Below are 17,127 nucleotides of genomic sequence, written 5' to 3' on the forward strand. Positions count from 1 at the left end.
AATACGAAATTTATTTTCCCCATGTCCAATGAAATATTTTGGTCTATTTGCCCTTTTCATAAGTTATAATATTTACATTCCTACGAAATTTATGTAACAATCGTTTGGAAACCAACTTGTTTGTACGATATTGGTCTGGATATTTTTGGGCATACACCCTCGAAGACAAAATGTAATTCCCTAAAAAGTCAACAATCGCTATTCGATCTTGAATGGGATTTCAATTTTCAACGGTATTGATTTGGTAAATGTCTCAAATAACGTAAAACAGAATAACTGTCAATGAGAATTCAATGAGCAAATCAAATAAATGTCGTTTCAAAGCTATCCTTATTCAAAGTATACATTGAACTACTATTTAAAAGAGCCAGTATCTGAAAAACCTATCTAGGTTAGGTATAGCGAAACCAAAAAATACAGAGAGTGACAATGATTTTTGAACATTCTGTGTGATATTGAGGAACAATTTATATGCTTGGTCAGAATTCTAGAGGATGATTTCTATACATGTTACTTAGTTTTCAATTGTACCTATCATTTTCATAAAATAATGAGTAACTCGAGAACGGTTATAGTTAGGTATATAGAACCATATGAAATCATATTATTTTTCCTGACCTATTCAGAAGTGTAACGAAATACAGGGTGTTTCTGAAACTTGGCAAGTAAAGGTTTTTCAATATGCTTGAAAATAATGGCGCTTTCCTCAATATTTCCGGATTCACCGGAAGTTGGTGCCAACTCTAGCAATTCAAATGTAACACTAAGTATGTTTTCACATTTTTGAATATTCAGCCATCTCCATATGGGAATGCAATGCAGCCCCTTATCCGAAAATGAATCTTTCTCGAAATTTTCTTTTGTTTACTCAAAAAAGCTAGGCATTCGACTCTTGAGTGATTCCCTAATAAAATTTGAAATTATAATTAGAATATATGAATAAACTATTATGAATCTTGTTTGAATTGAAAGGGGTGAAATTTTAGGAAAAATAACCATGGGTATTCCATTTACTTTCTTTGTTCCGATTATTCCAACACCGATCAGCTCATAATCACTCAACTTAGTCCTATCGGCTTATATGTAATATCTTTTGATGTTCTTCCCATCATCATCGTTTATTACTATTCTGAAGGATTTGCATAACATGCAGTGTTTGTCATTTCGAGACAAATCTTGCAACTGATTTCGAATCACGTTTTATTTGAATGGTATCTGATCTGGTGTCTGTAGAGCAGGGAGGGTGAGTGTAGACTCACGGCCCTTAGGCCACATGTGGCCCATTGTACATCCATTGAACATGAAGGAGTTGTCCTCGTAGGTCATCGTCCGTCCTGTCCTTTCCAGGAAGGTGAACAGGTCAATAGGAGACATCTCCTTGATATTGGCTGGTGTAGGCGAGGACTCGCCAAACACACACTCTCTTTGGCAACCTTGAGGTGCCTCACGGTGGCCTCCGCAAAGGTTTTATAAGGTGCAGCAATATTAATGTCGTTGCGCGGCTTCTTCAACCGTATAGGTGCACAAGTGAGGGAGCTTTCTTGCAGGGGCAGCCGGTTCCTTGCCTTTATTCAAGGCGGAGCTCTTGACACCCGCCGCAGGAAGTGCCTTTGCTGTCGGAGGTGATCTGTCCAGCCTCATTCCAAGCGGTAGATTGGGGTGGACATTTCTGTTCATCCCCAGCCACCGCCTCAGATTGAGATGAGCACTTCTGTCCAGCCTCGGAATTGGTTTTTGTTTTGGTTGTTTCTGTTTTTGTATCGTCTCCTTCATGTGTGTTCCCACGAGTAGCAAGGGATGAGTTGGTCATTTCTGGCAGAGCCCGCATTACCAGAGGTAGGCTGATTACAATGAGGTTTAGCCCAGTTCTCCAAGGGGATCGTTCGTACTGCATATCACCCTGCGGCTATTCAGCTGTTGGCATGATTTCTCACACCTCAACTTGGGAAGGCTGGTATACGTTGGCATGTTTTGCAAAGGATTTTGGGGAGTTTCTGTTCCCCTCACCCTACTCATTTCTGCCACTGACAAGAAGTCCCCGTCCGTAAGGCCACCTTGGCTTCCCGGATAGGACCCCCTGCCCAATCCACCAGTCACTTCAATGGTAATATCAAGAAAAGATATTCAACATTCAATTTGGCAAAATGCTCAAAATGACGGACCAGTTATTTCTTATGAATTTCGCAATATAATTACCAAAAAAAAATACTCACTGTAAATAAAATATGATGGACTCCCGAAGATAGTTCGTGTGGATGAAAGTTTATTTGGAAAATTTTTTTCTCGAATTTCTTTGTTGTTTTTAGGTTGAGTGGAAAAGCGCTGCTCTTTGATTCTTCATCGGGAAGGTGCGAAATTTACCTGATAAGATGATTATGTCTGATGGTAAAAAAAAATTATATTTTTCATGCAGTAGAATCTCTTATTAATCATAATTTTTCCTGAGGTTGCGCTGATCGGGACCTGTACACGAAACAACGATATATTCGGGACGCGCCAGCATCATCAATCATTGACTACCGTGTGGTAAATGATTATTGGGTCAGAAAATCATTTGCCCTGAACAGAGACGATGTGTCAAGAGTGACAGCCTTCTGCATCTGTCCGGCCAAGATATCTGCCTTAGTGCGGCAGAACGGTATGATATTGTTATTCTAGAGTAAGGAGCGCACCATTCCATCAAGCATCCCAATAAATCAGAAGCATCTTGACAGAGTGAGTGGTCTGGATAGAGTCTGCCAAATTCAAAGAGGAAACCTCGTTATTTCATTCGTTTTTAGTACTCTTTTCGAAAGATTTTCATCTCATCAGGGACTGAAAACTCCATGACAAATATTGTCCTGCGCTGATGATCAAGAAGGACTACACCAAGCTCATTAGCTTGTATGAGCCAGGGTTCCAATAAGTTTGTCACTTCTCGTTCGTTTTTATCATTATTATTATTATCATTGTTGTTATCTTCATCATCATCATAAGAAAACTATTCTGAGAAATATTTTTTCTGCATTAGTTGTAAGATGTTAGAATGTTTGAATAAAACACGGAATATTTTCCGCATGAGATACTGGAATAATATAAAAAATATATAAATCAGATTTGATTTTTTGTGGTTTTATCAACACTGGTATTGTCTTTTTGTGAAATTGTTCCTGTATGATAATACAAGTTTTCCAAATGATTAATTTTGAAGGCACGATCACCTAGCCAATATACTTTTTCTTTGTATTGATGTATTTATACTCAAATAAGCACTGTTTGAAATATCGTTCGATTCAATACATAGCATTTCAATAATGTTTTTCTACAAAATTCATGTTACATTAGCCTTAACTGGTAACGATTGTGAAAATAAAAAGTACGAACGCGCATCGAGAATAGTGTTGTTCTGCTGTTTCGGAAAAGTGCTTGTTTTGGAAAGATTCCCTAATTTGCAATACACTTTTGGTACTTGCTTCAGGCGGTCCTGCGAAAACATATTATTAAGAAACAAAATAGTTGAAAACATTTTCCATTCAAACAACTTTCTATCACTAGAAATAAGGAATGTAGCAATTATTTGCGCATCAACTTGAGTTACAGAATGCACACAATGCATGTTGGAAGTCTTGATGAAAGCTCAGGAGAACTGTTCAAATCAGTTTTTGGTGTCGTTCTCAATGAACACTTTTTATATAGTTTTATAGTTTCTGAAATCCTTTGGATGATATCCAAACTGATGAGTTTGGGTCCAAAAAATCTGATGTGAGTTCTTTATTTTGACATGGAAGTGATGTCTTAGATAGGGGTGAGTGCTAGTATTCACTCTGCTGTGAATAACTGTAGAACAAATATAAGTGATGCTAAGGAGTGAGTACATCAACGTAGACATGTTGCGATATACTTATGTTGATATCATTGTAACAGTCGAAATAAGGTAGTCTTTCATCCATCGTATTATCTTTACCGTTCAGTAAATAATCGTCTATAACCTTCTTCTGTCTAATTCTATATAAACGTAGTCGATGCTCACACTACTGATGATATCTGCCGCAGTAGCAGCTGAAACGTTTGGTACTCCTGATTTCATTTAACCTTCAATTATGACTCCAATTGTAAAAACCTATGTTCTTATGACTAATTGAATGTTGTTATTGAATAATCGTTTAGAAAAACTACTCATTTTGCTGTTAACAGTTTGTTTGAACCGCAATATTTGAAGTGATAAATTCTTGCGAGACTTGATGTTGGTTGAGGTATAGAGTTGATATCGTTTTCTATTCAGTAATTATGACATAATATTCCGTGCAACATACACTTCAAATTACAGCTTAATGGAGGTTTGGAAACTTATAAAACGGTGAAAATGATCAGTTTGGAAATATAGCATTTTCGAAAACCTACGAATATCTATAATTTGGTTTCAAATCAAATTGATTCATTTGAGTACTTACTTTTTTATTTTCAACGAATCCTAATGAAGTCTCAATATAATATTTTTCCTCTTGACTTATTGTTGGATGATCTCCAGGGGAGCTATAACCACAGAGAGAAAACCAAACGACCCAAATTAAACTGAGACCATTGAAAAAATAAAATGACATCGGCCATCCGTAGGAACTTGCTGATATATATCCAGTTACTATCAATGCAAATACTGTTCCACAAGGCGTACCTACAAAGGAAATATGTGATAATTGTGTCATATGCAAATGATTGAACTTTACTGCCGATACCATTATATCAATGGGCAAATATAAGTGATTATTCAGAAATAATATCGGTACCAACATAATGGAAAATAAAAATGCGATTTTATCTCATTCATATGAGAGTTTCGTGGCCTTCTTCATCGACGGGAAAGCGGGGAGTCTATTTTGTACACGTTATCTCGTTACTGTATTGGGTGAATATCTGTTGTAAGAAGTACTTGCATCGCATCCCATATATGCATTGTTGTCGCCTTGATATGATTGATATTATATGAGTACATCGTAACAGTCTGAGCCATCTGAAGTATTATTACACGAGTGAGACATCCTTAATGACACAGAAAGTGATCGGATTACTGAAGACTGGCGAACTGCTCGAGAAAGCAGAACAATAATCAAATAGGCAAGCAAGCATTTCCCATACAGGTAAACCATCCAGGTGTACCACCCATACAGGTATACCAACCTAAATGAATTTTACAATTTTGCCTTATCTATTATTTTATAATATATGTTTATATAAAAAAATGTCCAGCTATATAAAAATTAATTTCACAATATTGCCTATCGAAAGGACACATTGAAAAAATAAATTAAGGAGACATCCTGAATGACACAGAAAGTGAAGACTGGCGAACTTCTTGAGAAAACAGAACAATGATCAAATGAGCAAGCAAGCATTTTATTGATATAGTTCGAATTCTTCTGAAGAATAAAATGATTTTTTCTGAATATTACTGGAGTTTTTTTCCAACAACAAATCGTCTATCAAATTGTCTATCCAAAGGACACGTTGCAAAAATAAATTGGATAGGCAATATTGTGAAATTAATTTTTATATAGCTGAAAATTGTTTTATATATACATATATTGTAAAATGATAGATAAGGCAAAATTGTAAAATTAATTTAGGTTGGTATACCTGTATGGGTGGTACGCCTGGATGGTTTACCTGTATGGGATACCTATATTGCATAAATAGGGCTAGCTCGCATTAGTTTCTAGTTTCAATCTTCCTCTTTGAAGATGATCACTTGGTGATTGAAACACGTGTCGAGGTGTTGAAAATAACGATTTGGTGTTGGGAAAAAATCCAGTAATATTCATAACCACACCAAAGGTTCCAAACAGTGCATTATAAGTAAAAAATGATTTTCTTCTGAAAAAAAATATGACAATATCATGACATATCATGAAAAAAATTGAAAAAGTAATTCATTTCAGAGTGAACAATGAACTGTTTTGAATAGGACGTTTGTTACTGTTCATGATCCTTTTGCCACATTTTGCTAATTCCAAATATTCCAAAATAACTAAAAAATCTAGTATTAGGTACCAATTCCAACAAATTCAGTGGCTTTTTATTTATTCGATGACCATTCCCTGAAGCGTTTCGAATGAGACTGGACCTTTCTATTTTTCGAAATCGACAGACATTCTTTCTTTAAATGAGTTTCAGCCACAATACATTTAGTAACAGTCATCACAACTTCCATATATTCATTACTTTTCATTTTCACATTGTTGTTAAGGTTACCTAACATTGATATGGAACACTAAACTTGAAATCAGTATCGTTTTATGCTTGTTCACGATTTCTTCTACACAAGATGTTTCAATTTTCCTTTTCAGAACATTTTCATTAGTCCAGAAGCTAATCTGCTTCCTGAAAAGAATTATCCTCTTAATGTTGCTTGATGTGGATAGGCTTGGAAATGTTGGAAAATCTATTTTAACGATTGTCAGGGCCTTGTGAATACAATTCACAGATGAAGTGAAAAAATTCGCACACATCCAAAATTTCTGAGATGAAAGTTTTCGAGTCAAACGCCATCCTGTATGAAAATTATTTTATCATTCTCTGATGACATTTGAATATCAAATTGTCGAATAAATTCTATTATCCACTGCAAATTGTGAAATTGATCAAGCTAGATTCGATTTTTTGGTATAGAGTAATACTCTGAAATAGGCAACTTGGTCACAATTCAACTGACTCTTGTCGTTCATTAGATACCCATGAATAGACCCAAATTTCAATTATCCTAAATTTTATAGTTACAATCCATATTTCGATTTGAGTCAAGTTTTTACGAAATCCACAAATGAGGCTACGTGGTGAAAAATATCAATATCCTCATCGCGAAATGTATAAATCACCTGCATATACTATAGATGATACCATACTCCTCTCGTCTTTTGGAACCCACCGGGCAAGTAACATGTGTACTGAAGGAATAACAAATCCCTGGCAAACTCCTTGTAAAGCCCTGCAAATCATCACTCCTTTCGATCCAAAGTATGCTGCTGACATGGGAATCAAAAAGCCAGCTATCGAAGAAGCCATCATTGATCCAACTAAAAACCATTTTGGTCCATAGTGAGTAGCTAACCAGCCGGCTCCAACTTGGGGCAAAACATATCCCCAGAAGAAGGCAGAAATGATAACATTTTTGTCAGTCCATTCATAAGTCTGAAAATGAGTATGAAATTACAATTCTCAAATGGATATTTTGAAAATGCATAGAGAAATTTCAGGAACAAAATATCAAACCCAGTTCGGATTGATTTGAACAGATATTATATTGAAGACTGGAGATTCAATATCGGGTATATACAGTGTATGCCACAGCAACCTGTCATCATATGTTTAAAATGCAAATGTTGATTTTTCAAAAAATGTTTCATATAAAAATTTTGATATCAATATATTAGGCTGTTTTGATATAATTTTCAATATACAGAGTAACTAATGGGAACATGGTTTATAAAAATTTTTTTAAATGAACTGACATTTTGTATTCATATTCCGATTACCCCAGAAAATCATAATGCTGTATGGATATACTAGGAGCGGTTTGGAAGTTATGCCAAAAATAACATCAAAGAGTTCCAGCCTGTATATTTCAATTTCTCTGACAGGTATATATTATCACCTCGGAGTTTCAGAGATTCCCCATCTGGATTAAATATTCGTTCGCATAGACCAGAACTCCATATTTATTTTGACTGGGAGACTTAGAAACTCACCCGTTACAAAATTAAATGAATATGGACGTATCAGTTAATACGTCAAGAAAAGAAGAGTACGTCGACCACGCCACTGAAGATGACTTAGGCAGTTGCATTTGAAACAATTGGCAATTGGAAAAAATAAGACCACGGCAAAATCCGGAAAATAACCAAAACATTGACGACAGCCGTGAAAGTGCTTTTCTATCAGTGATATCAAAAATCTTAGGAGAAGTCATAAACCACCATATCCTTGAATATTTGAAAGGCTTCAACATCTTGAGCGATCATCAATATGGCTCTCTGAAACAGGCGACCTTCTATCGTATGTCACTCATATTTGGAATAACGCAATCGAGAAACATAGAAATTCAAGAGCGGTAGCGCTTGATATTTCTGAAGCCTTTGATCGTGTGTGGAATGGGGGTTTGCTGGTCAAACTTCGAAGCTATGGCTTATCGAATAATTTTCGTGTATGGCTCTTCAGCTTCCCGGAAAAATGTTCACTGCAAGTGGCCATAGACTTATATCTCTCGAATACTGTTACCATCAACGCTGGTGTTCCCCAGGAATCTATATTGTCTTCAACTATCTCTCTATTGTTTATCAACGACTTATTGGAAAAAACTGAGAATTCAATATATTGCTTTACTGACGACAGCACACTTGTTTCGACATTCCGTTTCGATTCCAGGACATCGGAGGCGGATGCACATCTTCACCGGCAGCAGGAGGTTTCATATCTTAATGAGGATCTAGAATTAATTTCGCATTGAGGTGAAAATGCCTAGTTTCACAATCGTGTTGCTGGAATTATAAAAGCCGATTCCCAAAAGCTTGAAACAGTGTTCCGAACCAGAAAACTGTACACACCCCAGCAGAATCACTCGAGAGCCCAATACATTTTTATCAATAAACAAATGAGAACGGTTCATTTTTGTTATAGGTTTATTTAATAAATTCACATTAGAATGATGCCAGGTATTCAGAAATTTGAAAATATATACTTTTGTACTCCTGAATTAAGGAAGTTTGTACCAATTTCTAGTCTAACCGGAAAAACGTCATCATTCTCATTCGACGAAACAAATCTAAAAACCTATATTTGTAAATTTTCAGGATATGAACCCAATTATTTTCCAAAATACGACTTTCCACGTTCACCACGCTGTACGCTGTATACGAGATGAGTTATTACAATATCCATCTGACATAGGATAATGATTGTCAACTTTTCTTGCAGTTCCATATATCACTATTTTGAACCTGAATGATTGTCTCCGAAACAATGGTTCTATGGGATTTGTTATCACTATACATAGGATTTATCACATTATGAATATTTCCAGTTTTACCTTTCCCCATTGTTGCTATGAGTTGACATAATCAAGTTGTCTTATAAGTGTTAATTCTATTATAGTCTCATATAATGCATTCCTAACACGATGCAATTAAAAATAGTATTGAAAATATCTTGTTCAGAAAAAAACTGAAACGGAAATATATTGGTGAATTTTTTTTTATTGGAACTCGAAACAATTGAGAATGAAGCATTCAGATTTCCAAGTTGGAGAAACCATCTGATGAAAATATGCTGTCTGAAGAATCGTATAAAGTCATTCAGTGTGTACGATATTGTCCAGTAACTTCAAACATATTTTTTCTTTTTATGAATTCACTTAGTTTCTGAATTGGAGTATATTTGAGAAGAAAATCAAGTAGAAGTGATTAATTTTTAGGAACAAGTATTTTGAATTTCTTCTAATCCATCAATATATAGGAATTGAGAGGTTCCTTACTTCTTTAAATGTTATTTTGGAAGATGAAAAAGGCAAAAACTAACTTTCTTTCACAGAAGGAGTTCCCCAAGGCTCTGTCTTGGGCTTCGTACTAATTATTGAGATGAAAGTGGTGAAAAATATAAAAAGTTTCAATTCTCTTTTCTTCATTATGATTGTCTACCACGTAGTAACGGCTACATTCATCAATTCATAAAATAATTATTGAGATAAAATATGGTTCATTCTGCATTCACGATATATGCAGATGATATGTCATTCACTAATTCAAGTAAGTCTAAGGCTAGCTTGAACACGTGAAATGCAATTTTTATAATCATTAAATACATCATTTGGTTCATAACACAACAAAGTATCCTTCTGCGACCTTTCCAAAGCTTCGATTTGGATCTTATCATCTTCATCCATATTTGAAATCTACTCATATGTTTACTTACGAAGTAGAAATTTTATTCTGTACCTAATTCAAAATCTAATATCAACAATAACTAGAAACCTCATCCATCTCAAGATTCCATAACAATGGAGACAAAACCCTCATGAAGTCCCTTGTCAGCCGTGCCACTTTTGTAGTCCACACAATGATCATGTATACGGATCCTTCCATGATCATGAAACTTGTACTTTCGATGTTTGTGTAACTGATTTCAAGGACATATAAAAAAGATTTCATATAGTTTATATACCTATGTCATTTGGTGAGGGTTTTAGGTTCACCAAACGACATATTTATATAAACTGGATGAAATCTCTTTTATACATCTCTAAAATCATATATATATATATATATATATATATATATATATATATATATATATATATATATATATATATATATGATTTTAGAGAAGTTTAAAGAAGTTAGAGAAGTATAAATATATATAATCATATAATAATCAATGTCCAATATGAAATGTGCAGTTTGAAATGAAAATATTTTGAAATAACATTGGCATTTCCATTTTATGAGATTCGTTCTCCGAAAAATATGAAAAATATCAACAAGATCCTCCAAACATGGGACAAAAAACTTACGGGAATGGTTCTGTTGTATGTGGATGTTTGTTCTGTCATAGCAACCAGAGCGATATTTATGCTCACTTTTATACTGAAAGATACCAATAATAAAAAGAAAAAAATAACCATTTGTTCATGCCTCTTTCCACATCTGGGACCTGAAAATCGAAAATATGATTTGTTTCCATTTCCACGAATATTTTAATAGTTCTATCTTTTCCAAATTTGAAGAGTTGATGAGAAGAATTGCAATAGTACTTTACTGAAATCCACTGTTACGCAAAATATATTTTTGAAATTTTCTGTTCTTTCTGAGAAATGCTCTAACTACCATCATTCATTTCGAACAATGATATCAAAATCAAAAAATCAAAACTTATTTCATTTATTTTTGGTTTAAGTTTTCTGGTGATATATATTTCATATCAGAAATCATAATGATGAAATGAACAGTTTTTCATTGAACAAAAATGCTCGATTATTATGTCGACAGAATTGAAAATTTTCATGTATTGACACAATGGTACTGAAATAAAATTGAAAAGGATCAGATGGGTAACGTAATCAGTGCATACTCTGAAGAAGGATTCGAAAGTTATGAAAATAATTATCATGTGTTGGTCATGATATTTCTATTGATGATTTTGAATTCTGTTACTGATAAATTAATATTTTAGAAACCCTCATTCATATCTTCAGAAGTAATACAGTTCCAAAGGAAATACAGTCTCAATGCGTGAGTGAGATTTCATGATGAATTTCAGAAACATTATTCATCGTGAACGAAAACTACGTTATTTTACTTCAATGAATGACTTATGTAGAATAGGAAAAGGTGCGATATTATTCGATTGATTTGAAATGAAAATGAAGGGTATATTCTCTGGCCTCTTTAAAACCCTGATTCAACCTCTTCAGAATTTTAGTGTACGCGGAGATTGTCAATACTAGTTTACAAGTATAATTTACGAAACTCTCGGAAAGAGTAGTATTATATCAAAAATAGAATGTAAACTTTCACGGCCAGAGATAATTGTATGAAGGGTATTTTCTGAGTTTTCTGGCCGTGGTCAGCAGGTTTCCATGCCTGACATTTTGTCTAATGCTGCGGTTGGCATTTTCTAATGTGATGTGGTAACGTTCGCAGTACCCAAGCTGGATGCTCTGGTTCTTGTTCCTGTTTTATTCAACGCATCAAGTACTATTTCCGTACTGGCCGCTATATTTATATCGTTCTTAATCATATTACCTGTTCGTGTTCATGTACCTCTAAGGTCACGTAGCCAGCTCTTGTCTCTTCTCTTCCATCGAAATTATGCATATACTTTTAAATCTTTATTGCCTCTCTGTATATTCTTGAGTAGTAATTTTGGGTACTGTCGAGTATTACTGTATCTGCGAATGAGATAATACGAGTACCTTTTTTGTTGTCTAACACAGCAGTAGACAAAACTTCGAGCAAAAAAATCTGCAAAACACGGCGAGATAGACGAGATTTCTCGTAAAAAAAGGATCTATCAGCTAATCTAAAAATTAATTTTTTGAATGAAAATATTCCATCATTGGAGTTTTACCCATGGGTTTGGTTGAGTAAAACTATTCACGTAATTCTTAGAAAAAAACTAAAAACACACTCGTTTCTGAAATGTACTTCGAGAGCTATCATTTAAAACACATAAGATCATGTCAATTCGCTTAACTGAAATCAGGACACTAGTTTGGTAATATTGAGGAAATCATATGAAAAATAAACGAAAGTGATTTTTTGTGGATGTAATCAGAATTTGTTATTGACCTCATTCGGGTATTTTCACTTTCCACAATCTGGAAAATATGAAAATTGTAATAGAGAACTTCAAATGCCTGTAGGAAAGACGAACTTTTCAATTCTAACCGATGAGGTATACCGTCAATTTGTAAAATTTTTCACAAAGAAAACCTGTCTGAAAAGATGAGTTGTATTGAAAAAAGATTCAATGTTAGAACTTCTCACAAAACAAAAAATACACTGAGATCTATACTCACGCATACAAAACCTAACAACAAATCTGCAAAAAATAGGAAAGTGAATGAACATTGAGATTCAAAGTACTGAAAAGTTGTGGAAGTTTTTCACTACAATATAATAATTTTCAGATTCTGGGAGTTGAAAATGCTCAAATGAAGTCGATGAAATAATATCAAATCATTTTGAAAATAATTTTTTGAATTATGAATAATATATGATTCGAAATCAAACGATACTCAATGGTAATAGGGTTTTGTTAAAAACTATATTCCATTGAACGGAAAAATAGATCTCAACAGATGCATAAAACTATAACGCCTTAGAAATTGATATTTCATTAACGTATCCAGCTCTACATGATCAATCGAAATTATTGATGGGTATTACATTTAACATATTTCTGATATACTTCATAAAAAATTTCACTCTCTAATCGTTAGGTGTAAGTATATCGTTCACATACCAGAACCTTTCTTTATTCTTTCACTGTCAAGAAACTTTGTTTCTTCAGCATTTGCTATTCTTTCACTAATTACTTCTTTCTCCATTTTTTCAAAATCAGTTCACACCCAGTCGAACATACAGATTGCAAAAATGAATTTCAGTTGTTCAATTTATAAAACTTCATTTTCATAATTGCATATAGATTCAAGATTTATCATCAGTCAACATATTTACAGAGATAGGAAAGTGTTGATTTATATCTCATATATAAGTGAAATTTTCTAAATCACTGTTTGAGGTAACTCATTCAATTTTGAAAAGTTGAATATATGAGATTAACACACATCGATCAATATAACTTGGAAAAATACTGGATTATATTTTCAAAAAATGGAAATATTGCTTACCATTTTGTAGAAGAGCTGTCAAATGGACTTGAAATTGTATTCATATATGTTACTGTAATGACGAAAACATTTCGAACATATGAATTTTGGGTTATTGTCCTATTGCGTTCTACTGCTGTCATCAATGTGACCACGTCTTTATGTGTTAATACTTAAAAAAATTGGTGCCTTACATCAAAGTCGGCAACTCACCTCAATTAGCATTCAAAAATTTCATGTTCACTTTGACTTCTAATCTCGTCGCTTGTTTGATCTTCAATCTACTTTTCAAACTAACTAATCTCATGAGTGATCTGATTCCTGGAACTACGAATCTATAGACACGCCAGAATGAGTGCTGTTATAATTTTTTTGGTAAATTTAAAAACTGCTGGGATACCGCACTCTTTTTGTTTTTTAGTAAACAATAGAGAAATTTGACGATTCGCCTCAAATTTTTCGTGATACATGAACAATTCACAAAAAGTTATGTTGTCTATGAATCATGTCAGGTTTTGTCAGACAATTTCCACTTTAAATAAACAGTCTGTAATTTTTATTTCAGTTAAGTTCTCCGCCTTGTGTATGAAATTTGGATATTTTTGTGGTATACAGTTCAAACCAGTTCCAATCACAGAATTTTCAAATTGGTCCGATGAGAACCAAACTTACCTCTATCGAAAATCCAAACACGATATCAAACACAGGAACAACTACGTAGATAGTTCGTCTTTGCTCTATTTAATAATGATATCCTGAAAATATCATGTTTCAAGGCATAACAATCCAAAAATTTCAATAAAAGAATCAAAGTCCACGATCTCAAAATGAACAATATATGAATGATATTGAAACCGTACTCTTTTCAAAAGTGACATATATTCCAGAAATTTTCCCAGCAAAAATGAAGTAATGACTCACAATGAAGCCAGAAATGTCAACCGCAGTTTTTTTTTCCATATAAATCTAGGAATTTGACAAATGCAATCTCTTTGACATAACATTGAAGACATCACTCACCTCAAACAGCATTCGAACAAAAAAAATATATAGAAATACTCTACCTCAATCAAGGAACGTGGGGAGTAGGAGAATGGACAAAATATATCAATAGATGAAGTAGAAATCCAGAAATATTTAGTTCCCATATTCAATGAAACAAAAGAGAATAAAGAGAAATTCAGTCAAAGTATAATAAAAGAGGCCCGATGTGCAGAGAAGATGATGAGGCTGTTGAAATCATAAGTTGTTTCGAGAAAAGCTAAAATAAAAATTTTTCAAACGGTCATCATCCCAACAAGTTACATCAACATGCGGAATTTGAGCGTTGACAAAATAAATAGGAAAAAGATTTAAGATTATGGAAAAAAGCTGCTAAGGAGAATATTCGGAAGAAAAAAGTTAGACAGTACTGGGGAAAGAAGAAACAACAAAAACAGTATATAGAAGGCTCGAATAGTTCAATAGTTTGAATATATTTCAAGAATGAAAGATGCAAGTATTGTCAGGAAAGGTATGAACAACAGAGGAATGGATAACAGAGGAATGAAAGACCACAAGAACGCTGGAAACAATAAGTTGAGGGGGATCTGATATAAATAGGAGTTAGGAGATGTGCAGAGATAAAATAAAACAGGGAGTAATAGTAGAGCAAGCTTTGGGCCAATACGCCCGTTATGCTATATATCCATATGAGAAACATAGAATAAAAAACATGCGTTGGGAGTACATCAACCCCTTCAAGTTGTTTATAGTAGCCAGATTTTTTTTCATTATTTTTTGGTTAACGTCATAGTTCATCATCATAGCACAAGTTTCTATTTATAGTCCCTTGAATCAATATTCTTTCAGATTCTTCATGAAATTTCATAAATGAAAACACTCTTCAGAAGTTAATTCTGATATGAACCAACATATAAATCTATTTTGAATGCCAATTGCAAAATTCAAAAATGTGTATGTTGTAAACAAAAATCTTCACAAAACTACGTCTCATAATAATCATTACTGAACTCTTAGGACAATTTTTTCAAGATGAAATTCATAAATTCCAATACTTGCTTCAGATTCAACTGAAATTAAAATTTATATTACTTGAGGAATTTGAGTGCATGACATCAAATATTTAACAATCTCATCTGAATGATATGTTCATGGAAATCCATTCCTTCTTCTCGGCATACAAGTATGCTTAAATCTATTTTAAAAATTTTTTGGAGATAATTTTCTAATTAGTAAATTTATTTCTTCTGGTAACGAGGACACATCAAAGAGAAAACACTCATTAGTACATAATTATTTTATAATCGCGTTGTCGCTTGATAATAATTCAAACTATCATCTATATAATTCACTAATCATATGGGATTCGAATAGTGCAATTTTCTTTGTTCAAATTTAGTTTCGTAATATTTGTTCTTTCACAACTTAGTACATTCATCGTATTTACCACTTCAATTAATATCCTCACAGACACATGTCATTTCACATGAACAAATAAGATAAATAAGTTGATCGTTATGTTGTCTGGAATGTATGTGGAAAATGACGCTCTCGTGGTATTTTTTCAGTTGTTATATTTGTCAAACTTCTTCCTTTATTCAGTTCTGTTCCATCAAAATCAATGTAAACAATAAATTAGTTGGGAAAATCACTGATTTAATTTTCTGAATTTCCGATAGTGATTAAATGAATGATTTTATTATTCATCATCAATGTGCAGTAATGTTGTTGAGTCAAGGCGTACAGCTGATCACCAAAAAGCATGGCTTTGATAGGATACGAATGTTACTGTCTGCTAAAAAGTCACTAGTGAGGTGAGCCAGAAGTTTCGCGGAAAAACTTCTCGTTTATTTCAAGAGCCTCCACGTGATGTGCTTAATCTGCCAACCGCTGATCAGGTGGAAGGATATCTATGAAAACCCGCAGTCATTCAACTTAGACACTCCAGCTCTAGCGCAGCTCGAAGCTTTCAATAGAGAACTTCAACAGCCTGAGCTGAATGAACTGCGTAACCAGATAACACCGGATGACCTTTGAAGAGCCCTTGTGGGTTCCAAGAACTTCAATTAATATCCTCACAGACATATGTCATAACAAATAATATAGATCAGTTGATCGTTATGTTGTCTGGAATATATGTGAAAAATTACGCTCCCGTGGTATTTTTTCAGTCATTATATTTGTCGAACTTCTTTCTTCATTTAGGTACTTCTGTTTCATCGATGTCAGTGTAAACAATGAATCCCTGATTTCATTTTCTATATTTCTGACAAGGATTATATTAATGATTATTATTCATCATCAATTTGCAGTTATGTTGTACTCGCGTCGGTGGTACACATACTAAATCATGCTTTATGAGTGATACCTTGGCTCATTTATACTATTTTCATTTCGAAATGAAACAGGTATGTAATTTCAAAGATATTGACGGAAAAGAAAGCGGTCCAGGAAAACGTAGATCATGCATAATCTACAAATCCATGTGTAGTGTTAATTATTTTCAAATTGATTACTTTCTTCCTTTCTTTGGAAGATTCCCACATTTTTTCGTATCAAGATGGAGCCGTAGAAAGCCAAAAATTTTTTTTTCCAAAAATTAATCACTGTTAAAAATATAACTCCTTCAATTCATTAATGAAGTGTAGCAAAGAGTGTTGAATGTTAACGAAAGCACATGATGAGTTTGCTTTGAATAAAACGAGAGTTCATGAATGGTATAAGCGTCTCTAAAGGTGCGTATTCACCAAAAAAGCAAGCATGAGCAAACA

General features: G+C 33.7%; 1 protein-coding gene across 1 annotated transcript in view; it reads right to left on the reverse strand.

The window, feature by feature from the left end:
• LOC111507060 (putative inorganic phosphate cotransporter) overlaps positions 1-13,143 on the reverse strand; it is a 31,356-nt gene extending 18,213 nt beyond the window's left edge. The window contains exons 1-4 of the mRNA XM_074177831.1: positions 12,988-13,143; positions 10,535-10,674; positions 6,849-7,161; positions 4,431-4,651 (exon numbers count right to left, since the gene is read on the reverse strand). Coding sequence (XP_074033932.1) covers positions 4,431-4,651; positions 6,849-7,161; positions 10,535-10,674; positions 12,988-13,072 — 759 coding nt within the window. The 5' untranslated portion in view covers positions 13,073-13,143. The remainder of the gene's footprint in view (positions 1-4,430; positions 4,652-6,848; positions 7,162-10,534; positions 10,675-12,987) is intronic.
• Positions 13,144-17,127: the final 3,984 nt, after the last annotated feature.

Source organism: Leptinotarsa decemlineata, unplaced genomic scaffold, assembly GCF_025532065.1.
Source record: "Leptinotarsa decemlineata unplaced genomic scaffold, Ldec_3_MD MMD2_tig00003308_RagTag_RagTag, whole genome shotgun sequence".
NCBI classification, from domain to species: Eukaryota; Metazoa; Arthropoda; class Insecta; order Coleoptera; family Chrysomelidae; genus Leptinotarsa; species Leptinotarsa decemlineata.